The 25,682-nt window shown below is 46.0% G+C and overlaps 1 protein-coding gene across 1 annotated transcript in view; it reads right to left on the bottom strand.

The window, feature by feature from the left end:
- The window catches only part of Etv6 (ETS variant transcription factor 6), a 227,790-nt gene that overhangs the window by 122,701 nt on the left and 79,407 nt on the right, over positions 1–25,682 (bottom strand). The window contains exon 2 of the mRNA XM_051207928.1: positions 6,251–6,380. Within this exon, the coding sequence (XP_051063885.1) occupies positions 6,251–6,380 (130 nt within the window). The remainder of the gene's footprint in view (positions 1–6,250; positions 6,381–25,682) is intronic.

Here is a 25,682-nt window from a genome sequence, read left to right as displayed (position 1 = left end):
TGCTGTTCAATATGAGTCACTGGTTGTGTCCTGCTCTAAGAGCTCTAAGTCCTTTACAGCCACCCCTGCCATTTGGTTGCAGGGATAAGCTGAATGTCAACCTGGCATCACAAGAAAAACAAAGCAAAAAGGACAGCGCAGCAGCTCTACAACCAGAAAGGGTCCTTCTAACGGGCTCTAATGCTGCTTGACATGTCTCCCTCATCCTTCTGGAAGGGAGATGCTAGCCCAATGGAGGCTCAGCACCTAGCAACGGCCGAGTGGCATCTTTAGAGCCACACCTCCCACTGGACCCTCCTTCCATCAATGTCCATCCACTTTCATTGGCAGATTAGTTAATTTTCCAGTCCGTGAGACTTAGTCTATACGCTTCCTCCCAGGAAGGTAAAAAGGTAGCTTGTGAAACAGAAGTCATGCTAGACCCTTTCTATCCTGTGTGAACCTGGACAAGTCCATTGACCTGAGGCCGGATCGAGAACACCTGCTTACGGTCATATGATTAAGTAATATGCATCTTGTTATTTCACAACAAGATAAATTATTAACTATGGCTATTTTTAGCTCTTATAGCTGCCTCTGCTTTTGAGAACAAGTATGACTTCAAAGTGTACAGAACTGTAGTTCCAGCCAGTTAAAACAGAGGCCCCACATCCTTCCCATGTGCAGGTTCTGATGGAGTTTGCTTGCCATGCAACTGTCTGAAACCCAGTCGCTCTGCTGCAGATGCAAAGCAGCACACTGGGTGAGCATCGAGGCTCCCACAGGAAGGCATACAATTAAATTATTAAACACGCACGAGCAGGAGCAGTAATGTAAGAATTTTGAAAGGTTCACAAGGAAAGGAAGGAGAGCCAAGGGACTATTTCTGGTGTCCCGAATCTAGAAAAAACTCAGGGCAGTTATTATGGCTATTTATTAACCTAGCATATCATAAACCAAAGCCTTATTAAATATGATGAACGAGTCCTGGGTCCCGATGTTTTAATATCAACTCATAGGGACTGAGCAAGACCAAAGAGACAGAATGAGATGCAGAGTCTTTAGGCAAATGGCATTAATGTCAGCCTGTGATTAAATGTGATTGAATCAACTAAACATGAGACGATCATGTTTAATACAGATTTAAAAAGAAGGTACTTAACTTTAAATCCTGCTCTATACGTCTGAAACACATTCATCTTGCTACTGTACAGCTCAGCCTGGACTTCAGTGTTTGAGGCCTGGTACTTAAAGGGTTCCTAAGACACACTGTGACTCTGTTAAGTTTGGATCTTTGGATCTCTAAAGAGCCATACGATAAAGGCTTTGACAACAGCCCATGGTATTATTAGAATATAGTAGGATCCTTAGAAGGTGAGGCTTGACAGAAATGAACTAAATGACTGGAGGTGTCCTTGAAGAGGCTATGGGAACATGGATCCTTCCCTTGCCATGTCCCTGTCTCTGTCTTTGCTTCTTGAAAGCTATTGCCCTTGCCAGGGGCCCAGAACAAAGGAGCCAGTGGTCACAGATTACAGACCATAGATGCCTGAACCAAAACAACAGTTGCAACCTTTAGGCCTATTTGCTCAGACAGACATCTGCTTCATGGGATGCAAATCCTACAGAGCAGCCTCTGCTGGAAGCACAGTGGTAGCCTCTTGCTAAGCCCCCCTTCCCAGTAAGCTGACAAAAGGTGGCTTCCCAGCAGACTAATTAAGTCCCTCCTTCCCAGGGCATGTCCCCCCACCTCCCCATGAGAACAGGGAAAGACTTCCCTTTCTAGACAATGATGAGGACCAACTATGAACCCTACCCAGCACCCCTGGGGTCCTTCACGGGTTCCCACATCTAGGAAGGCCTGCTATGACTATACTTCAGCCCTCCCACCCTCAGGCTTATAAACAATCTAGCAAGCTTTATGGAAGAAGGAAAAAGAGGAGGAGGAGGAGGAGCATGGCCCTTTTTTCTATCCTCTCTGCAAACATTATCTGTCCTCCAGTGAACAGGAAACCAGCAGCAAGACCACTAAGCAGCAGCATCTGCAGTTGTGGACACTGAGGACCAAGGTGACAGGGACTCTTCCACCACGGCCTGTGTGGCCCCCATGTACTTTCAGCAAGCCCCCCCCCCATCATCACTTAACACTGACTTCATTTAACACTCACTTTCCGTTTTGTCACATCTGCAAACATATGGCAAAGCCTCTTTTTACCTCGTAGATGGTTTATTTGCTGGGCTGGGGCTTCCCTTTAGACTTGTGTCTGTGAACACAGTGGCTGAGACTCTGTGAAAATCCCAGCTATTAGATTCCTGTCCCCACAACACACACACACACACTTGCCAAATCTTATTTTCATTTAAGAATGAGAGAAAAGAAAGTTAAGAGCCAGGTTTAGCGGGAAATCAAGACAAATGGCAAGAAGAAGCTACTGGGAGCCGTACTAGCCTGATACTTCTTTTTAAAACAGTCTCAGAATGTTCCCAACCTCGCAATACCATAAATGTCCTGATGCTGTCCTGGCTCTCAGAGTCTTCCCCGTACTTTCCACGCACATTCTACTGGGAATTGTCTGGAATCCCAGATTAAAACAGCAGTAACCTAATTCCCTTGCTATTTTTTTTTCTTTTTTTTTTTTTTGGTTTGGAAACTCAGCTGGGCTATATCTTCAAGTGTATGGCCCAACTTCACAGTGACCAATGAGTTCCTCAAACTCAGTACTCAGTAAGGAGCAGGCAGCCCTGGACTAGAAGAGGGAGGGGGGAAGCTGGCTGGCTGGCCTGGAAAGTCCCGCAGAGGGCAGACAGCAAGACCCTGGGAACCTCTACTTCTAGAGGATTCATTCCAGATGTTGAAACCAACCATGTCACAACAGGGCTTCTGCAGACTACTACAGAAAGCTATCACTTAGCTGTGCAAGTCTAGCAAAATCATTGCCCTGACACGAATCTATAATTTAGCGATTACCCTAAGTCCAGCAGTAATGTACTACAACTCCACAACTGTCTTTGTGAGCATCCCTCCATCCATCCATCCACCCACTCACCTGTCTATCTGTCCTTCCACCCATCAATCCATCTGTCCATCCATCCGTCTGTGCCTCTACCCATCCATCCATACCACCCATTCATTCTACCCACCTATTTATTCAAGAGTTCTTCATCTACCTTATCCATCCATTCATCCATCCATCCCCCAACCACCCACCCATCCACCCACCCATCTATCCATTCATCCATCCACCTACCCATCAATCCATCCACCCATCCATTCACCCATCCATCCACCCACTCATCCATCTATCGGCGACACATGAGTTCTTAAGCAACAGAACAACAGTTCAGAGAATGGGTCCTGCCACTAACATGCTCTGGGGCCACATCAGTGAAACTGGCCAAGCACCAGCCCTAAACTCCTTTGTCCATATAAAATAAGTGGATTAAAACATAGCTGCACAGTGGCATATGCAGTAAGAAACTAAGCTGTAGGATTAGACAAGACTGAATTTGAATCTTGACCCTGCCATCTTACTACTGTGACTAGCATTAAAAAATTACTTAAATTCTTGAAGCCTTGGGCTAGGGATGAGTCCTGTGGTACAGTGATTGCCTGACATGTGCTAGGGCCTGGGTTTGATCCCTAGCATTGGCAAAAATAAAAATAAAATAAAAACCTGTAAGCTTTTCCATGTAATGTGGAGATAGCCTTTATGTATGCTATGGAAATAAAGAGAAAAGTCTATCTTTACAGATATTAAAGTGAGATGAAATAAAATAATATTATATATGCAAGACTTCATAAATAATTACTAGGCATTATTAATTTTGTTTGTTTTGAGACAGGGTCTCTCTCTAAGAGTGCTGTCTGTCCAATAACTCAGCTTGTAGACTAGGCTGACCTTGAAGTAACAGAGACTGCCCTGCTTCTGCTTCTCAGTGCTGGGATTAAAGGCCTGTGCCATCATGCCCAGCTTATTAGTAGCTATTATGATAGTGTACTGCACTTGATGAGATGCTGGAAGGCAGGAGAGAGGCGTCTCAATGAGGAAGCTGCCTTCTCAAGGAGAGACTAGTGTTGCTAAGGAAAGATAGTTCCAGGTGCGGATGATGATGGGGGAGATGCGACTTGCCATCTTTAAAGTAAGAAGGGCTGTTAAGCATCCTCTTTTCCAAATGCAAACATGAAGGGAAGAATGAAGAAAATAAATGACACACAGCTCACAGCTAAATGGCAAAATGAGCTCAGGATGAAGATCCAATTGCCAGTTCAGTCTGCTTGTTAGCTTGCTAGGTTGTTTGTTTTCTCTGACAATTTCTACAGCAAAGAGCTCATGTATGGCAAAGGTGCCCTGAGGCTTAGCAGGAGTTAGGGTTCCTTGAGGGGTGTTGCGAAATATAGCAACAAAAAATAGTATGAAAAATATTTACCATCTCTGGGATAATTGTAATTTTTAAACTCTGTAGAGGCAGGGAACTCTACTTCCTGCATCTCCATCCCTGGAGGACCTAGGGCAGTAGCTGGCAGTGCACAGGCTACTGGTAATGGCTGGCAAAATAAGTAAGTGAGATTTGGTAGAGGTGCATTGTCTGCTCGGCACGAGTATGTCCTACCCAAGGTGAACACCCCTGAAGTAAATACACTGGTCACAGGACGATGTCTGGTGGCAAATTTGCTGTTTCTTTTCCAGTTCTAGGGCCGCAATCATTCCACTTCCTGAGGATGACCCTGCCTGCAGCTCTACAGACACAACCTCTGCTTTGCAAGACCACTGTGTGTGTGTGTGTGTGTGTGTGTGTGTGTGTGTGTGTGTGTGTGTGTTGGGGGGGGCAATGGAAAAGGAAGCTGTGCCTTCTAACTACCCGCTTAAGATAAGCAGGGATGTCTGCATCACAGGAGGCGACACTCTCTAAACACTGGTGGAGGAGGGAAGGTTTCCAGTGTCCCAGATGAATCCCAGAGCCATCCTTGCTGTGAGCAGAAGGGAAGAACCAGTGGAATGCCCGAGATCTACCCCCAACACAAATCATGCATCTCCTGTCCCCCACTGTTCCCCAATCTCAACAAGCCCTCTTCCGAGGAGGGACAGATAAAGCAGGACAACCTGGGGACCACCATCATGTCAAGGGACAGTAAGCAGGACTATTTGTCATTCGAATCACTGGGAATCGCTTTGGAAAGGCCCAGTGCGACCCCAGTGCCCTTTGGAACCTGAACACACACTCAAGCCAGAGGAACTGTCATTTTCTTGGACACAAGTGATGGGGGTGGTAAATCAGGTGATTCATTTTCTCTGAATGCTCCAGTCACATTTTATCCCCTGGGCTGGGTACCAATAGAAGAGTAGCAGACAGAAAGGACACAGCAGGGGTCAATGCTTTGGAGACTAACTCTGATCGCATAGCAGCTGGTCCCAATGCTCTGCCGAGATGCAGCTGAAGACTCAGACGGAAGGTATTGGAAGCAAAACCCGGTGTGATCTGGGGGACAAGGGTGAAGCCGTTGGGGCAAAATATGGCCAAGAAAAGGAAGGGAGAGAAGGGAGAGCAGAAGATGAGTGGAGACAAAGAAGGACCTGTGATGGCACCAAAAAATGAAGAAATGTAGCCAGTATTTGGAGAAAGGAAGGGAAGAGGGACCTTAGACAAGGCAAGGCTGTGGCTCAGAAACAGAGCAGGGTCAAGGGAGGAGGCTGGTGTGGCAAGTAAAGGCATTTTTGCCAGACATGCCTAAGTCTGAGTTCATACCTCCTCAGAACCAATGGTGGGAGGAGAGAGCCAAAGATGCCCTCCGACCTCCACATTTGCACCTTGGCACACACCCCCCAACGTGACCCGCCCCCTCCTCCACACACACAAACAACTTTAAAAAGCAGTGAGTCAGAATCCACAACTGGATAAAAGACAGTATGAGGCTGGGGTAAGTATGAACCTAGAGATTAAAAACTTTGAGAAAAAACATAATCAAACCAGAAAAACAAAACAACTCATCTGGCCTCCTACATTACAGTAACTCTGTCATGTGTTAGGTATTTCAAGCTTTCTGTCCCCTGCCATGTCCTTATCAGATACGAATGAAAACATTGAGAAATAAGGGACAAGAATGTCAAACTTTTCAAAGCCATTATGAGGTGAAAGATTCCGGGACAGCTGGCCACGTCCCAAGGACACCATCTCAGACTTAGAGACTCTCCTTGGGATCCGCCTGCCCAGCTAGGCATTCTGCCGGCTCCTCCCCCTCCCAACCCTCACCAGCTCGAAGGGGAACACTCACGCAGGTGCGCTGGCAGGTGGATCGAGTCTTCCTCCATCCTGAGCGTGCGAGGCACTGGAACATGAAGTGGAGTCGAGGGACCGTAGCTCGCCACTGGGCTCTCCGGAGGTGTATATGAAATTCGTTCCTGCTGTTAGGAAAAAGGGGAGGGAGAAAAGAAAATGAAATGTTGCAATGGAGGTGTGTGCGACTCTGAGTGAAAGGCAGGAGGGACATCGCCTGCCCAGAGATCCCCTACCAGAGGTGTGCGACCTTTGGATGCCACGGCATGGCCCTGTCATCCACAACTGTGTTGAACCACACGAATAGTTGCCCTGGGGCACACACAGCCCCCTGGCATCGTCAGATCAGACATGCCTTCTATTTCGACTTAAAAGCAAAATAAGCAAACAAACAAACACTGGAAAGGTTAAAAACGGGGTTTGGGGACGCAAGTCAAGAAGTGTCCACTCAGCTCCCAGGATAAGGGGAACAAGATGAGCAAGTGAAAAGCAGGAGGCCTAAGGGTAGCTTTCCGAAGGAACTCCCCAACACTGTTTCTCCAAGTCACATGCTGAATGTCACCAATGCACTCAAACCAACCTTCCTCTTCTCTGGCAATGTCCCCAGCTTCTAATCGGAGTAGGATTCGAAACGCAAAGCCAGCAAGAATAAACTATACCAGTAAGTAGGAAAGTGATGATTTATTTCTAAGTCCAAAGACTAAGATCTATGCTCCTATAGCCCAGGCTGGCCTCCGACTTGCCTCATACTTCCCCTGTACTTGAAAGGTAAATACAAGAAGTTCAGAAGGGCCAGCCTGGGCGATATAAGACTGTGCCTCAAAAGAAAGGGAGGGAGGGAGGGAGGGAAGGAAGGAGAAAGGGAGTAAAGGAGGGAGGAAGGGAGGGAGGGAGGAAAGAAGAAAAGGGAGGGAGGGAAGGGGAATGAGGAGAGTGGAGGGGAGGGAGGAGGGGAGGGAGGGTCCTTACATTTCAGAAAGACGGGTCTTTAATATGCACACATCATCAAACAGGCAAGGGGAAGGAAGGGGAATGTCAGGTGCCCTTTGGCCCTGTAACCAAAGTTAAGCTTCTCTTCTGCTCAGAACCTGGAAAGTTTGGTGGATGGGGTGGGAAATTTCGATTTTAAATGATAATATACAGATTGTAGTTTCCAGATGGGATCGCCACACCTTCCCTAAGGCATCTACTGGCAGCGAGGAGTCAGCTAGAATAACTGTTTGCAGAATATCCATCATAACAACAATCCTGGTAAGTTCTCAATCCAAGGCAAGTCCATACACCTAGACTGGATGTCTACATCAACCAAGATGTCTCAAGATGCAAAGCATCCAACTTCCCTTTTTAAAAAATAAAACAAACAAACAAACACCCCAAACCCTGAATTGTTTCCAGCAAATCTAACATACAGATACGTCACTCGACTTGGTGTCTGCATGTCTGCTTCGGGGCCATGTGGCGGAAGAGAGACAATATATAATGGCATATACCAGAAGCGCATCTTAAATCTGGAGGGGGTTCCCCCAGCCCAGGGGCAAATAAGTTTTAATGTGAACATTTCAAGCACACTGTCATGACATTGTCTAATAAATTCTCCACACTCCTCAAACAAGCCCCCAGTCTAATCACATCTAGACAGCAATAGTTAACTTCATTCGGGGAATAGCTTTGTTTTGTTATATTGTTTACGTAGGTGAAACTATTGATAGTCAGGGGGTCTTCAAATGGAAGGGCACGAGGGTGAGGCAAAAAAGAGGGACGCTGTTTCATAATACAATGACTTCTGTCCCAAAGCAAGGACTCACAAGAACCTTGTGCTTGTTTCTAAGAGCGAGAGGCTACTTCATTCCAATCTCCCGTCTCAGAACTTTCTACTTTGCATTGTGGGAGATTTACCACCAGGGTCTGGGTGTCACCTTCATAGTGCCTATGTTCCCAACTGCTATTTTCCCATTGTGCTGTGCCTTTGGTGCACCGTGGCTGCTCTGCAACCGGTCACTTCTACAAGGTTCCTGGCCGCACAACTGCAAGTACATGCTTCAGTGCTGGCCCTCTCATCGTGCGCAATGCTCCGTGTCCAGTGGGGGTCAGAAGGAGACAGCCCCTTGCATGATGAGATCTCCCGGTAGTAGGCCAGAGCCTGAGTGCTTGTGGAACCTGACCAGGAAGCTACACGCTGAGGTCAGGAAGCCCTTTGTGAAAGGTTTGGTGGAGACACCCATCCACAACAGAGGACCACAAGGGGGAAAGGCCAGATGTGCTTCTCAGGCCTTGAGCGACCTGTGGGGAGCAAGGATTACCTGCTGGACCCCTGGAATTAGCGGCTCTTTTCTGAGGATAGAACAGCTGGGAATCCCCCCACACTGAAGACTTCATGTACTTGGTCTAACTTAAGGCTGACTTACACACACTCATTTTTTCCTTCCACTACAGCCATGCCTACACTGGCTCATCAGCAGCTACCGGCCACCAGAAAAACTAGACACGGCTATCTCAGTTAGAGATAGCTAGACAGAGGGGCTTAAAGGGGACTAACATCCAACGCTCTAAATCAAGCGGCCCCTTTATTCTGACCACCACTATTCCTCTCATTTCACTATCAGAAGCAAAGGTATCTAGAGTAGTAACTGTTGGCTTATTCATCTCTGAGGAAAAACTGTCAGCCAGATGAAAGCCAAAGGCACTTTATTTTAATACTGGGAGCACTAAGGATTTTTCCCAAGAGGATTATAAACATGGCTCTAATTAAATTAAAGTGTACAGACAGTAATATTAATGCATTCAGGTATTGCTTAGCTTCTAGGGGTGGGAGGGAGGCTCTCAAATTTACAGACACAACCTACCACACCTAGATGCTGGAAAAAAAGGGAAGTGCTGGAAGCTCTCTGATATCAACTGTAATGTCCACAAGGAGTGAAGAAGGTACAAAGAGCTTCAGCAAGGCAAAGGAAAGCGGAAACAGTTGAGGGCAAGGGCTGAAGCGGAATTTTTACTACCCATTAGAGAAAGCTTTTCCAAATGTATGTTCCTATAAGAACAACTCAGTGAATTTGAAATTATTTACATCTCCCTCTAACGCTGTCTGAAGCATGAAGGGCTAATGAGGTGTACCAATTTTACTCTACTCATTTTTATAGCCTGTGAACTTGAAACTTCCATGTAAAAGAGGAAAATGTATAGGTACAGGAAAATGACATTCACTTCCAGTCCCCCACCCTCAGGCCACATGTTCTAGAAGGGTCAAAAGCAAGGAATTTTTACTACCATGGACATCTCCCTCTCCTGAACGATTCAATACAAAGCTTCTGCAAATGATGAGGACCCCTCTGGCCCATTCACTTACTTCCTCTTAGACCATTATCTGAAAAGGCTGAGAAGCTGGGTTAGAGGTGACTGTAAATGAAATATCTCCTACAAATACAGACAAAGCATTTTGTGAATCAAGGAGAACAGAAATAAAGATGGTGCTCTTGTGCAAAGATGCTTAATGAGTTATTTCAAGAACCTTAGATGTCCTTGATTGAGGAATTCTTTCTGGAGACTGCTTCAACAGCATTGCAAATGCCAAGATTCTGTCTCCAGTTCTGCTTCTGAAGCTGCGCAGAAACTCCTGAGGAGTGTCATGGGGCTAACCGTGACTGTTTCCTGGAAGTTACGGTAAGAATTCCACCACAGGTATCTGCCTCACATCCGATGCATGCTTCTGTCCCAACACAACGATGAACACTGCAACCCAGATGAGATGCATAAACACCAGAGAGATCTGACAGCCAGGACCCTAAAGGTTAGGGGTAGAACTAATGCTTGCCCTGTAACCAGCACCAACAGACTGCACAGAAGAAATCCCTCCTCTGACAAGCTATGTTCTGTGATAACTACACAAGCAGGAACACTCGATGTGATGGTTAATGGCATCTCAAATGCCAACTCAATGAGCTCTAGAGTCAACTGGGAGATGAGCCCGTGGGCATGCCTGTGACTAGGGTAACCGAGGTGTGAAGACCAGCCTAGAGTGGGTGGCACCATTCCCTGTGTCGTGGCCTGGACTATGAAAGAAGGAGAAAGTGGGCTGAGCACAAGGACACTCACTCTCTTTCTGCTCTGTGGGTGCCATGGGACCAGCTGTCCCAACCACCTGCTGCCATGAGCTCCCTGTCACGATGGACTATCAGTGGAACTGTGAACCAAAATAACCCTTTGCTAAGTTTATTCTTGTCAGGATATTTTATCAAAGCATCAGGACAATTAAAGCATACAATTACTTAAATATATCCTGGCTGCAAAAACGATTCAATGTTGGTGGTGCTGGCTTTCGCTAAATACACTTTTTTTTTATAAGCATGCTTTTATTAACAAGCTACTATATACACATTTTTAAAGAGACCGACAAATAAAAACCTAAATTAACATACCCCCAGACATCTATTTCTTCACTTATTTAAAAAAAAAAAAAAAAGTGCATTATTTTGCCCAACCCAAAATTCAGTGTGATAGACTTAAAGAACTCGAGAAAATATGCACATACAGCCATGCATCTTTTTTTGGACTATATCCCTAGAAAAGAAACTATGCACCCCAGAGTCTTGGCTGAGGGAAGACCATCACACATGAACAGTAAAGCAGAAAAAGCACATACTGGGTGGAGTTTTGGTGATTTCTGCTCCCAGGAAGGGAAGGGTTTATGAGACTTCTAAAACCAAGAGCTCGAGTGCTTCTTGGTACCCAGGTCTTCCCAAGAGAACCATCCATCTGGACAGTCATTTGATAACCCAAGTAGTGTCTGGTTTTTAAAGCTCGCTTGCAGGACACATATCAGTACCTCTGGGGAGACAAATAGGAGTTCCCTGTGGGAAGTAACATGGGTGGGAACCACATTCCTGGTCTCTGAAGCTTCCTCCCCATGTTACCCTGATGCCCCAGCCTGCCCTAGGAAGAGGGTGCGCCGGACAACCACACTGAGAGCTGGCAGGGCTCTTCCCAGACTAGACTAATGACGGTCTAAAGGGGGGCATTTTCTCTGGAAGTCTATGGAGATAAACAAAACAGGTGGTTCCTTGCCCCCACCACCAGTTTCATCCTGAAACAAGAAGACAACACACTGCATCTGTCAAATGGACAGAGCTAAATCATACTGCCTTCAACCTTCTCCTTACCCACGCTTATTATCTACACAAGTAGGCATAAAGGAAAGGGAAAAAGAAAGTACATTAGTAGTAAGCCTGTAACCAAGCCTTGTACCACAGCATCACTAAGATGCTCCCTAACATTAAGAAGTATTCCAGTGTTCACCGAGTCTAGGTCTGTTCGTGTCATTATGAATTAAGCAACTCTTAAGTCCCTGGGTTTCTAGAGTTTAAATTCTATGATGGGGCTAGGAGTGTAGCTCAGTGGGAGAGTTTACCCAACAAGGTCCTGGGTTCTAGCCCTAGCAATGCAAACAACAATAAAAAGGAAATCTGTGCCATGCCATTCTACCCATAAACACACACGGACACATATGCATACACCTCAGAACGCACACACGGTTGGAAAATACAGTCAGCTCAAAAATCCAGAAACCGTTAATGGAAGTTGTGTGCTTCTTTCTAACAGGGTTGTTTCATTTCCACCGCAAAGAAGGCTGCCAGGGAAGCATCATTATCTCCAGTCCACAGTAGGGAACCTGATCTGACCTGTTCAGTCATCAGCATGGGAGACTGCAGAGCTGGGGATGTGTGTGCAGGCTGGTCTAACCCCATTGCACTGACCTGCCTCTGGTCTGCACACACATTGCACTGACCTGCCTCTGGTCTGCACACACATTGCACTGACCTGCCTCTAACACGGAGGAAATACAAGAAACTGCATTTCAGTACCATCGGCCAATGAATAACGGCCTTGCAGCTTATGAGGAACCCTAAGGTAAGCTGCAGCTGTGTGAGTACAGTGTCCTTGGGACAGCTCCTAGCTTTGTGCCTGTACTCAGTCCTCGGGGGTCACCAGTGTGGCTCATCCAACAGAACTGTCTCAGCCTAGATACCCGCTTCCCGAAGCCTGCAATGTGTCTTATCAGCAGGCTAAGAAAGAGTGTATATAACGTCTGTGGAGTTTGTCCCCACATGGCCTCTGCACAGGAGCAGCCATTAGAATTCATACAGGGGTGTGTGTTTACTCTGAGACAATCAGCAGGACCAATGAAGCATCTACAGACTGCTTGTGTGTTTAATTGCTTTACATTGTACAGAAATCTCATCTTGTCTACTGCCAGGCAAAAATACCTCACTCTTTATCTCTTAATGTTTTCTTTAACATTCAACCCCTTCCAGTTCTTAAAGAAGAGCAAATCTAAATATGTAGATGAGATTTTATTTTTTTTTTTAAGTGATGAGGAAAGGACCCTGTCAACACTAACTTGATACAACAGCAAAGACTTATGCCATAAGGAGGTATCACAGTGGACACTGTCCAGGAAAGGCTCCTGCAAGGGCCTGGGGACGGACACTGCTACACGAGGAAGGATGCATGTGGTCAGTGCCCTTCCAACCCTTTACATCTTACGGGAGCCTCAATGACATCTTTCAGCATCAGCGGAGTGAGTACCAGAAAGAATGGAGGGCTCCTGTGTACCAACCAGGCAGCAGCACCCCATCAAAAACAAGGACCGGACACGGTGACACATAAACACAGAGGAGGAAAGGCTTGTCTCGGCCAAGATGACGGCCTCGTGGCTCTGCGTTGGCGGCAAAGCAGTGCTTGCTGGCAGGAGAGCTCACATCACTTAAGACAGAGAAGCAGAGGGAAAAGGAGGGACTGGTCTATCCCACGATCCCTTTCAGGGGCATGTCACAGCTGGTCCTGAGCCACCATGTGTGTGCTGAGAATGGAACCCAGGTCCAGTGCTCTTAACCACGGAGGCATCTCTCCAGTCCCTAAGTCCCCATCGCCTAAGAGGGCACTGCACTTCCAAGTAGTGCCTCTCTGGGGCCAACCAAGCCTTAGAAGGATACTTACTCAAACTGAAACAACAGCACCTGAATACTGAGGAGGCTGAGCCCATAATACAGACCTGAGGGCTAGGGGAAAGGACCTGCCTACAGCTCCAGCATCCTCCTGTGTGGGATTGCTTCCTCTAAAGCCGAGGCTGAGACTGGAAGGTTTTCTAAAAGAGGCTTCCGCATTCGCTGGGGGCTCATGCAAATGCTTTATAATTCCAACATGCTGCTTTGATGCAATCTGAGACTCTGGCAAGTCAAAGCTTATTAACAATAGTGTAGTCAAAAGCAGCCCCAAATACAACCTGAATTCTATCCACTTGTCTAAAGATCCTAAGGTTGTACAGGATGTAATGCTTAAAAAAAGCAGGAGCTTCTAGAACTAGGGTACCAAAGTACAAAAGCAAATAAATAAAAAACACTAACTCAAATACATTTCTTTATTGTTCCAATTTTAAAATGTTTAAAATAAGATACTTTCCACTCCTGAGATAACATGAAGGTTTTTTTTTTTCGTTTGTTTGTTTGTTTGTTTAACTTTTCTGAATTTCTTAGATATTTCTGACATGAATAGCACTGGGATTCCTTTTAATACCAGGTTGTGGTTTTCAGGGAGGACTGTGGAGTCGGCCCAGCTCTTTGGATGCACGAATGGTTAGCTCATTTGGCTGGGCCCCAGCATCACACACATGCAAGCAAGGTTACAAGCTTCGAACCTGGACAGAAAATTTAAGTTCACGCCATTCCCAGCCCTACACTGCTGTCTAGCTCCAGCTATGATGCCACAATTGCCTGAAGCTGAGAACAGATGAGTTTGGCAGTTCACACCACAACTCCTGGACATGCTATAAAAGTGTGTGCGCTCTCAGAGTGTGCCGGCAGCACGGTTTGCTGTAGGAAAGGTGAGTGTTTTTACTATACAGAACCACTGAGTGTTACCTCTGGGAAAAAAATTAAGGTTTGATGCTGGAGTCACTCAGAGATGTCCCCAAGCTTTGGATCCACAGTTTGAACGCGGGTCACTAAATTCTTTCTTCCCAGCAATCTCCAGATGCAGAACAGGTACTTCAGTTAGCAGCAGCCGGTACCCTGGGCAAAACACGGTGGCCAAGTTCAGCTACCATATTAGCTGCTTTCTCCTCCATTAATGCTATTCTGTTTAATGGTTTGGCTATTACAATTAGCCAATATGCGCAGTCCCTGCCTGGGGCTAACAAGTAATGAACTGAGAGAGTTGCTATTTACTTGTATCGGGGGCGCCATTAGAGAGGCTTCTCAATTTCGTCCCACAAATGAGAAAAGACCTTCCAGGCATGTGCTACGGCTAGCCCGATAGCCCATGAATCACTCACTGAGCCCCTGGTGTGGGAGCTACCCTGGGATTCAAGGCACTCAAAACCTGGGCTGAGGTGAAGTCCAAGGTCAGACTCCTGCAGACTGCTTGGGTACCAGTGCAGGAACTATGAATCCCATTACCTGCATTGTGTGGCTTCCTAAACTCTGACCTCCTGCTCCTCCTCTTTACCGGCTATATCCTGGAAGTCAAGCTCACAATGCCAGCAAATGGGTAGCAAAGGCTTGCAGGGGAGGGGGAGGAGTGGGCAGCAGTTTAGACCTTCTTTAAAACCCAGAAAGACTTTCAGTCCTGTGATGTCTCTTTGTAACACAACCCTAGCTTAAGTGGGCCACTTACGGCCAGTAAGAAACTCAAGGTTTTCAAATTCAGACAGCAGATCGAGGGAAGGTTTACATTGTAATTCCAACTAAGTGACAGCCTGTATTTAGTACAGCTATGCTGCTGGCCCAGATCAGGCAGAGGCAGGAAAGCTGGGGTCTTAACTGATCCCCTAACCCCAGCAGGCCACGGGTACTACCAAGGTCAAAATGAAGAACTTTCTTATTTCAGACCCATCAGGTGATTCCTAGGTTGTCTTGGGCTGGGGGGGGGGGGGAGAAATGAAATGGCGGTGGGGTTGGAGGCACCATGGGATTGAAAACCTTATCTAAAGAATGGTCACAAATTAAGTCAGAAAAGGTTTACATCTCTAGAAAATGTTTACCATCGAAACAATTTGCAATTCAACCAGTTAGCAACATGTTTAAAAGCAATAAAGACATAGTGGGTCCTCATCCCACTGTTCCTGAGATACCAGGCTAAGAGCATCCAGCCTCTACTGCTACACCATGGTCCTGAAAAAATGATGTGAGCCTTATACAGTATTTCTGGGCTTTATGAACCAAAGATCTAGTAAAGTCCCACATACTGCAGAGTTTACGAATCTAACCGGTCCTGATGTTGCTGCAAATGGGAAATTGCTGGTATTTGTCCTGTAGGCACCAACTGAGGAGGCAAAATCCTGTGACACCCAGCTACCAAAAGGATCTAGGATACCCCCACCCCCACCCAAGATAACATAAACTGCCTTACAACCAATCATGAGTACGGCTTGCTTGTGTTTCTACTTTCAGAAAAGAAAATTAAAGAAAAAAAATCTCCATCTGTATGTGTCAGAAACAAAACGTGCAGAATTTTCCAACTCTTAGACACAAAGATAAGAAGAGGCAGCCAGCTCCTTCTTCATCATGGTCATGGTGTGTAGTAGCACCCTGTCCCCCAGTGCACCCACCTGAAGCCACACCCCTATGATTTGGCCATCACCTCAAGTCCACTGCTGGGACAAGATGCCACTACAATGGTTAGAGAGATCTGGGAGTTTGGGTTTTTGGTGATTTATTATTGAAACAAGCCTTGCTGATAATCAATTGTTACTATAGAGATGACACTGGCATTGATATCATTCTGAACAATAAGCAACTGAAACGAGAAGTATACATGTGTGATGGTAACACCAATTAGCAGAACATTAATCAGCTAAAAGCTAATAAGGAAACAAATACTATACTCATAGCTTGTTAAAGATCAATTAACCATATATTTTACATAAGGTCCCATGCCTTCATTAAAACTGTTATTATTCAATAGTATATGAAAAATAAGCTTAGATTCACACGTACCTTGGGGATTCACCATCTTTTAACAATTCAGGAAACACATATTTTCCATCAGGTATTCTCAATCTTGGCTACACATCTGAATTACCCAGAGGAACTTAAATAAAATAAACCGCCCATATCCAAGCAAATCAGAGTCTGTGGGGACGTGAGCCAGATATTAATATTGACCCTCTCAGATTCTAGTTAAGGCTGAGAGTCGCCGTTGGAAACCAGGACAGAAAAAGTAAAATTGAAGAAGATATATGCTTTAAACAATTTTGTTTCACAGCAGACGTTGGAAGCCTCACTAATCTGTGTGCCAACTGTCCTCTCTCCTGCATAAACTGACCACTGTCCTGTCTTTCACCATCAAACAGATGACCAGTGTAACACAGGAAGTGTTACCGCCCCATCTGTATATGACAACTGCTCCACACCAGGTCCTCTCTCCTCACTGTCCCTGGTTTCCCCAGTGACCCCCCGAAGGAAGCCGTCCAGCCCCAGCTTCTAAAGTTTGGTACAGAACTGCCCTTGTGTATGAGGCAGGAGCATGCAAGACTAACAGAGAAGCAGGGGAAATAGAGTTTAGTCCCTTCCTTCTCTTCCACCCACTCAGGCCTCAGCTCCTTCTCCTGGAAGCAGTTCTCAACCTGTGGGTCATGACCCCTCTTTGGGGGGGATCACCCAAGACCATCGGAAAACAGGTGTTTACATTATGATTCTTAACAGTAGCAAAATTACAGTTATGAAGTAACAGCAAATGAGGGACTGTATTCAATATGGTTGGGGGTCAGCACAACACGAGGAACTGTACTAAAGGGCCGCAGCATCAGGAAGGCTAATCACAGTGCCAGTGACTGGACAGGTAGCTTAAAGCCTAGAAAGCCACCAGGATGGCCATGAGGGCTTAGACAGTTGTGCCTGTGTACTGTGTGTCTGTTTCCTTTGATTCAAACACAGCCTCCTCTAGAGACGGAGGAGGTTCTTACGACTTAAAGGGTTCCAGCAGCTCCTGAAACTTACCAGGATGCACAAGACCCCTCTGGAAAGTTAAATTGTCATTGGTGATTGCTGGGAGGGAGGAGATGTGCACTAGAGCTGACTGACCAGTTACAAAGAACTCCAGAAAACCCGTTTTTGTGAGTTGTCGCCCATGTTATGTTTTTCACTGATGGCAATGACATTTTAGTCACCCACATTCCTGTAAGTCACCTTCCACTCATCCTTAGCACCAGTAGACTCAGACGTTGGCCAGGCTAGACTTGAGTAGAAAAATGTCCTTAGTCTGCTGTTGGTACTCTATGTAGGGTGACCAATGGGATACATTGCTGACCAAAGTAACCTTGCAACTGGTGATTAGGTCCCTATTTCTGCCCACTGAACAATCAGCTGAAGATAATAAATCTGAGGAAACACCCTTGTTTGTTCAAGATTTATGTTTATTTGGTTTTTTTTTTTGTATGTTTGGTTGGTTGGTTTTTTGTTTTGTTTTTTTTTTTTTTTTTTTTTTTGGTGTGTGTGAGCTTGTCTTTGTCTGTTGGGTATACACATGAGTCGTGCCTGTATATAAACCCAGTCCCCAAGATCTAAGGGTTTATTAAAAAGTCAGCTCTGGAGCTGGAGACGCTTCAGTGCTTATGAGCACATTAGGCTTCCAGAGGCCTCCACTTCAGTCCCCGGTACCAACATCGGATGGTTCCGAGGCACCTGTAATTCAAACTCCAAGATTTCCAGTGTCTCCTGATATACACAGGCATCGGGTCAGCCAACCAGCAGAGAGCAAACCTGACACAGATCCAACCTGATTGAACTATCAATCAAACCCCCCTTGGATGGCCCACTCGACTGTCCTGGATAAAGCTAACATCCCTAACTTCTGGAGTACACCTTCCTACAACCATATTTAAGCTCTTGGTAAATAAGAGTCTGTACAAGGTAGTCCTACAGAGCAAGAGTGGTTTACTCAAGAATTTCGAACTTATTTGCTCCTTGTTAAAGTGAACACTCTATCAAGAAAAAAGCCATTGAACATTTGAGTTCTTCCTGGAAGTTAAGTTTGCTCAGTAGCACCTAAGAACCCTGGTATCAGGAGCATTTTCTCTTTTTGTTTCAAGCATCATGCTGTTCTAACCCTGACAGAACTGTGGCAGGGCCTAGCTCAGACATCTGCATTTCACGTGGTGTTGCAGTTAGGGAAATAAACTGAAATTCTCTCCGAACTTATCAGAAGCCAACCTGCAAACCAACCGGGCTACAGGCTCAAGCTTTACTGCCATTCCCAACTGAGGGCTCCAATTATAGCCAGCTACCTAAGAGGGAGATCTGGAACATTTAACAAAAAGCATTTGGGGGGGGGTTCTTAAAATCGCTTGGAGCCAGTGGTTGAAATGGGACCTGTAAAAGGGCTCATACTTCCGTCTAAGCAATGGAATCCCCCACACACACCCGGTAAGATTGTATTCTTTCTATCATCAAGCCAAATCCACGCCGACAGCCACCAAGGTTCTGCTGGGAGAAAAGCCGAACAAACTCAAAGGACAGACGTGCTGGTGCGGCTGCTTCTTTGTTCCGGGAGAATCAGTGGTTTGTGAGTGGGTGAAAACGTCCTTGAAAACCATTGTGCTTACACACAAGCAAAGCTATCTCCTCAATTAACTTGCTGTTATTAAAACCTCTTTTCCAACCCTCAGTCACCACAAACCCATCCACATAAAAGAGCATGTTAACGGAACGGGGGAAATGAGCTCCTGGCATCTGAAGCCTGCTAAACTTCCCTAGAAAGTGTTACTTTGACAGACCCCACATGGGAGACGCCCTTGGCACTGTCCAAGGCACACACAGTACGTCAGTCACTGGTGGAATCTAAGACTCCCTGGTTGCTACAGTAAGGAAAATAGGCAAACAAAATATATATACAAATATATATATATATGATAATAGATAAACACTTAGCTCAATGTAGCCAAAAGAGTCTTTCAACATATAATTAATACATAATTCTTAATTTAGATATATATTACTATATCTTACCTTTTTTTAAAATACTAAGTCTTTGAAATCTGGTCTCTAGCGTCCAATAGTACACTTCACCAAGACACTGAATTTTCACTGGAAAATCTTTAATCTGTATTTAAATATCATAAAATATACAGCTGTGCAACCAGGGGTGGTGGCATATGCCTGTAATCCCAGCACTTGAGAAGTAAATGCAGGAGGACAGCGGAGAGTTCAAGGTCTGCCTGTGCTACAGAGCTCCAGGTCAGTCTGGACTACAGAGAGCCAACAAAGCTTCCAGTTCGGACATGTTTATATTTCCAAGTACTTTCACTATTCTGGAAACATCTTCTAACACCTGAGTTGAGTGTTTTAAAATTGCATTTATTCAAAAGGAAATAAAGACTGGTTTTCTCAACTGTGTGACCCAGTCCCACACAGAAGGGGCAGCACCCAGCTGGGTACATGGGGGACCAAGCTGCAGTGATGTGGTCACTCTTTCAGAAACATTAGGCATTGCTCAGGAACCATGTGCCTCCTCCTCCTTTCTCCAAAGCTCATTACAGTCCTGAAGCTGTTCACAGAGGATGATGGGAATGCTTCCGTCCTCTGCAGAGATCAGGAGCCCCTCCTACCCCAACCCACCTGGAACGTACTTAACTGGGAGCCCAGGCCCAGTGTGCTGCCAGCTTTGCAAAGCTTCAGCTCTCCTCCCCAACACAAATTACCGCTGGGACCTGCACTCTGTCTCACGTGGGCCATTCTTAAACTTGCGTACAGTATTCCTACTCTGTTCCCAGAAACAGCAGAGCCCAGCACGCGGTACCACTTGGGGCAACCTGCCCAACACTGTTTGTGTTCTACTATCTAAAAATTGGGCCATGAAACAGGTTTAGACTTTTCTGAGAGACAACCTTCATGGCTCGGCGGAAAGGTGTGGGTCTAATTAGGAGAAAAGAGCATTAAAATGTAAGCTCCGTGCAGAGTTAAGACACATGACTCTAACTTCCTAAGAGCATGGCGGGCTCTGACAGGCCATCTTCCCTGCCTGGAGATCCATCTGAGGACCCTTTCTTAAAGGGAAAACGATTAAAAATCCTGGATGAGCCACCCTCTCAACTGTAAGATTAGCCTTACAGCTGAAATGTTTTATTGAGATGTATCAATCCTTTTACCTATAGTGTGTAAGTATGGAGGCCCAGAGGAAAGCCATGGGGGTCAGTTCTCTCCTTCTACCATGTGGTAGAAGGGCTGAACTCAGGTCCTCGGGCTCAGCAGCAAGCACCCAAGGGGCCATCATTGTACCAAACCTCAAAAGTTGCCTGTGCCTTACCGTTTCTCTCCCCGCCCCTCTCCCAGACTGGGTCTTTCTATGTAGCCCAGGTTAGCCTCAAAATCTCGTTCTTCCCGCCTTGGCCTCCCAGGAGTTGAGATTACAGGTGCATAGCACCACCACACCCCAGCCTTCACCTGACCTTGCCAGTCCTAGCCTCCTGTATCTGCCTTCCTTCCTCTACTCCCAACGCTAAAAACAGCAAAGGTCCAACCTCAGCAAACACACTTGTTATTTCCTTCACGTTGATTCTTCCCAATGAAACTACAAGAACTGTTGCTCAGTTTCTTGGCTCACCATGAGACTCAAGCAACTGTGCTGAGGGATGAAGGAGTTTTGAGTAAACTGAGTCATGCCGGCCATGACCTACTATTCTTATGCAATGGCTTCCATTCCTTTCAGACTTGGGTTCAAAGACAAAACAACAAAACAAAATAAAAACAAAAACAAACCCGCTCCCTTTGCCCCCTCTTTTGCCAAATACTTAAGAAAAAGTAACCATGCTTTCTCTTTAAGGATTCAGGCATTACGCTGGCCTGCCCCGTCACCTGGCAGAATGCACTCAGGCAGTATGCTGGTCAGCCCAGGGTTCCATAAGTACTAGCCTGCATGCAGCTGCAAAGGACCCCTTTTAAAGACAGACCCCGCCCACTTATGCTCTTCCCTCCCCTCCTCCTTCCCACTCTTTTCTGCGGTTCCCCTGGGGCTGACAGGACTTTTCCTGTCTCCCTCTTCTGTCCTCTGTCTGCCTCTGTGTCTCTTTACCTCTCACCCCTCCCCCACCCCTTCCCTTTCTAATAAAACTTCTCACTTAAGCTTTGTCTGCCTGTCATGTTTGTCCCCTCCTCAGCCGCCACTCCCACCTGCCATGGGTTCCGCAAGGGGTCCCCTCCAGCCTTTATTACAAGAGTCTCACTATATTGCATTTTCTCTCTTCAGGTTGGGTCAAAACAAAAAAGCAACCAACCAAATTTCAGAGACTGGTCTTGAGTGTCACATCTGTATGACTGACAGATGCTGAGACTGGAAACCCCTGGGTATGACCCTGAGTGTTCTATGACCTAAACGAAGATCCCCCTGATTTGAACCACTGCCAGTAAACAGTTTTTAGTTCAATAAGGGTGTTTAGAAACTTCTAGTTGGCTGTGGAGTTTTAACACTATGGACACCAGGCCTTACTCAGGAAGGTCTCTCTCCATCTCTGACTCTGCCCAAGTAAGTGTCCCCATTTCTAGTTCCCCCTCCTGTCCTATCCACAGTGCCCTGGACCCAACTTCCCATCCCATGCTTGCCAGGCCTCAAGTAGACTCTGCCCTTGGGTCTGGATCTAAGGCTTATTCCGAAACTCCTTGGTTATGGTTCGCTGGGGTTCGGAATTTGATTTTCCTGTGTCTGCATCCACAGCTGTGGACCAACGTTACCTCCAGCTGCCACTAAGAGCCCCAGACCACACAGGTGGCCCAAGCTTTCCCACTCTCCCCAGAGGGGGGATCATCAAGAAATGAAAACTCCACACGAGCAGGGACCTTGCCTATGTGTTCAACACCAACCCGCTTACACCTAGGACCAGAGCTCATGTTTTGTCCTATTTCCATCTAGGGCCACTAGTGACTTATTATTATTGAGTCCAACTGCCAACCTTAAAATCTTGCTACAAACTATGCCTAGTGCCTGTCTCCTGTTTTCCTCCCCTCCAAGAGATGCATTCTCTGTCCTATGATCAGGTTCCTCACTTTTGAAGCCCCATCAGAGTCTGTTTCAAGTTCCTGGAGCATCTTAGCACCCAAAGTGCATCTGTTTCTTCTCAAGGTAGTAGATATGTCTAAAAGATCTCCGCTACTACTCCCCTGCCTCACAACTTGAGGACTAATACCTCTTTGAAACTTTGAAAAACATGTATGTGTGTCAATGGAGTTGTGAGCCTCAAATAAGACATCTACATCTCTCTCTCTCTCTCTCTCTCTCTCTCTCTCTCTCTCTCTCTCTCTCTCTCTCTCTCACACACACACACACACACACACACACACATACACACACACACACACCAAGCAAATTATCTTGGAAGAGCTAGAGGTCAAGAAGGACCAGAGCAAAACAGTCTCCTGGACATGATAAGATGAGAAAGTGGCATTCACACGCTCACAGTGGCTGTGGTCGCCTACACAAGACCTGTACAACATCAATCCAGTCATATTCTAGCACGGAAGAGAGAGGGGTTTCTGAGGCCCCACCCCTAACTGAGGAGCTACGGACAGCTGGTAACTTCTGGAGGAGGGAAACTCAGATTTTTGTTTGCTTGTTTGCTTTGGGGGGAGGAAGAGTTAAACAGCTGTGATCTTTTAGGTTGCTGTGCTCCAGTAGATGGCCTCAAACCCAGGAACGTATGGATAGCAAAAGTAGGACTCAAAGGAGGACACCTTGTTGAGGGACCAAAGTGGTTGGTGGCATACTGGGAGGAGTTGAGAAAGGAATGAGAGAGGGTATGATAAAAGTACACAAAGAATAAAACTATTTTTAAGTCTGTAGATGTGCATGTGTACGCGCGCATGTACATGTATTCGTGTGGGCATATGTGATTGCTGACACTGGGTACCCTCCTCATCTTTTTTTCAGAGGGGGCACCAATTTGTCTACACTGGCTAGCTAGCAAGTTCCAGGGCCCTCCTTCCTCTACCTCCCCAGCACTGGGCTTATGAGTACTGCTGCTAAGTCTGGTTTTTACATTGGTCTCTGGATGGAATTCAGACTCTCATGCTTACATAGCAAGCATTCTACCAACTGAGCATCTCCCAGTGCCCCAGCAGTTATGAATAATGGTTTATTGTCATATTTCTGCCTGACCTGAAGTAGTGCCAAGTCTGGTTGGTCAGATTTGACATTAGACAACAGCGGGCATTTCTAAAGTTTAAAATCCCACCTCAGGGATCAAAACGGATCATCATTCTACTTTCTAGGTCATCTTCCTCTTCCAGATCAGCTAACAAACAATGTGGAGGCATTGAGCATGCCTGTATTGACTACAGTCCCCAAGCACAGTGTCTGACGGCTGCAGATAATTCATAATTATTGGGCCAATGAGTGAGAAGATGAATGGAAGACCTTGACAAATGATGTTTCTTTGATTCAGTGACTATGCACCTGGCCCAGGTATATGCTGAGACTATGAAACTGGCCAAGAAGAAAATCCTCAGTCTTGTTTAAGGATATAATAAAGAATCCTTTAAAGAATAAAGAAACTATTATCAACAATCAACCTTTATGTGACTTCCCAGCTGTCAGTTAAGCATGATTTGGTGGAGGGCCAAAGGAGTGTGGTTTTAGAAGATGTGGTTTCATATAGCCTGGGCTGGCCTTGAACTCATATTCCTATCTTCAAGCAGTTAGGTTACAGACATGTGCCACTCTACTCAGCTAAGTGTGAGATCTTCATTACCACTTTACAGATTTACAATTCAGCAATGCTACACAGTTTGTACGGTGTTAACAGGTAACAAGCCAGCCTTGGAACCTAGAGCTTAGCAACAGTAAAGTCTGGGGCCTTTGGCTACACAGAGCAATTGCTGTACAACAATTAGATGACAAGGTGGCTTTTTAAGGTGACACCTTTTGAAACTCTGAAGGAGATATTTTGGTTTCATCTCACACTACTCACAAAGCCACTGTAGGTGACTGATAGTATTCCCAACAATGCCAAGAAAGTTCTCCCAACACCAATTCCCAGAGTACTAGCTCCTGGATACCTCAGGAAGCAAAATATTCAGTTAGAGGTCGATGATCAACTGTGAGGATGCCGGGGAGCCTAGACTAAAGCAGAGGCTGCTGATGGATGTTCGTGGCCTACAGACACCCATGAAGGTTAGAAATTCAAGCAGTAAATAACCTTGGTACACACGAGCATGGGAGAAAGGAGAAGGCTTGGATGCAGAAGCTGGTGTCATTGAACAGCACCATTTTGCCACTTTGGGGATAGGTGTTACAAGTTAGCAAGACATTTTGCTCATTAACTTCCCCCCTCCCCATTAATTCTTACACAGAAGATGAACGGCACCTTTCAAGTTTTATTTCAGTACCTTGGAAACACCTAGGCATTATAATAATGTCTTATTCTGGAGCTTACTGTAGGATTTTGACACGGCCACTTCTAAGATGTCTTGGTGGCTCAAGATACTGCATACTTGCATGGGGGGGCAGCACAAGACTATAAGGAGCAATGTTCACATCAGACTATTATCTGTTGCAGAGCTTAAGTCACTTTTAAGCCCTCATTCTAAACGATGCTTAGAAACGATCGTTTCTAAGCAAAGGGTCTAAGCAAAGGGGAGGAGGAGATAAAAAATGGCCCTCAAAAGGTCCAATTTCTATAGAGACACAGCAATAAGGGAAGCAGCTGCTGCCAGCTCTGGGTGTCCTGGTGTGATGCGCTAACCATTTATCTGAATTAGGTAGATACTCAGGAACGGATAATTCCAGGTAATTTCTGAAGCACCATCACCCATGTTCTACCCAAATGGAAAACATGCATTTGCCTCGTTTGACCAACATGCTAGTGGCTACAGACAAAACATCCGCGGTCTGCAAGACAGGAGGTTCCCTGGTGTCTACTACAGACACCAGTATAGCAGCCACCTGTCAGGGACAGTTTCACCTACACAGATTAACTACGCAGTCCATAGAGATCTTATGGATCAGTTCTTCAATGTCACAACGCAAGGTGTGTGTGTGTGTGTGTGTGTGTGTGTGTGTGTGTGTTAGGGAAGGGGCCCGCACTTCACCAATAATAAACATAATTTCATTGTCTGCATTGAGGTCGAAGGATCCCTGCTAAAGGTGCCACTCCCCAGCTGATTCCATAATCGCCTAACATGGCTTAGTGGGAGATGTCAGGAGAGAAACCTGGTGCGATTCTCTAGAGCAGCCCACCTCCCTCCCTCTCCTGTGCTCTCTTCTCTGCCCAGCCTTCACCTTTTTCTGCAACCTGTGAAGGTAAAGAGGCTAAAGAACAGAAACAAGGCGACACGATGACTAACAGGTCAGGAGGAAAATCAAGGGGTAAGCGCACAGAGCACCTTCCACGGGCATTTAAGACACCCACCCTACCTGTTTTACAAAGGGAGAGGTGGGCCATGATGAGACTAAAG

The sequence above is a fragment of the Phodopus roborovskii genome, unplaced genomic scaffold, assembly GCF_943737965.1.
Source record: "Phodopus roborovskii unplaced genomic scaffold, PHOROB, whole genome shotgun sequence".
Classification (NCBI taxonomy): domain Eukaryota; kingdom Metazoa; phylum Chordata; class Mammalia; order Rodentia; family Cricetidae; genus Phodopus; species Phodopus roborovskii.
This window is presented reverse-complemented; position numbering and strand designations above follow the sequence as displayed.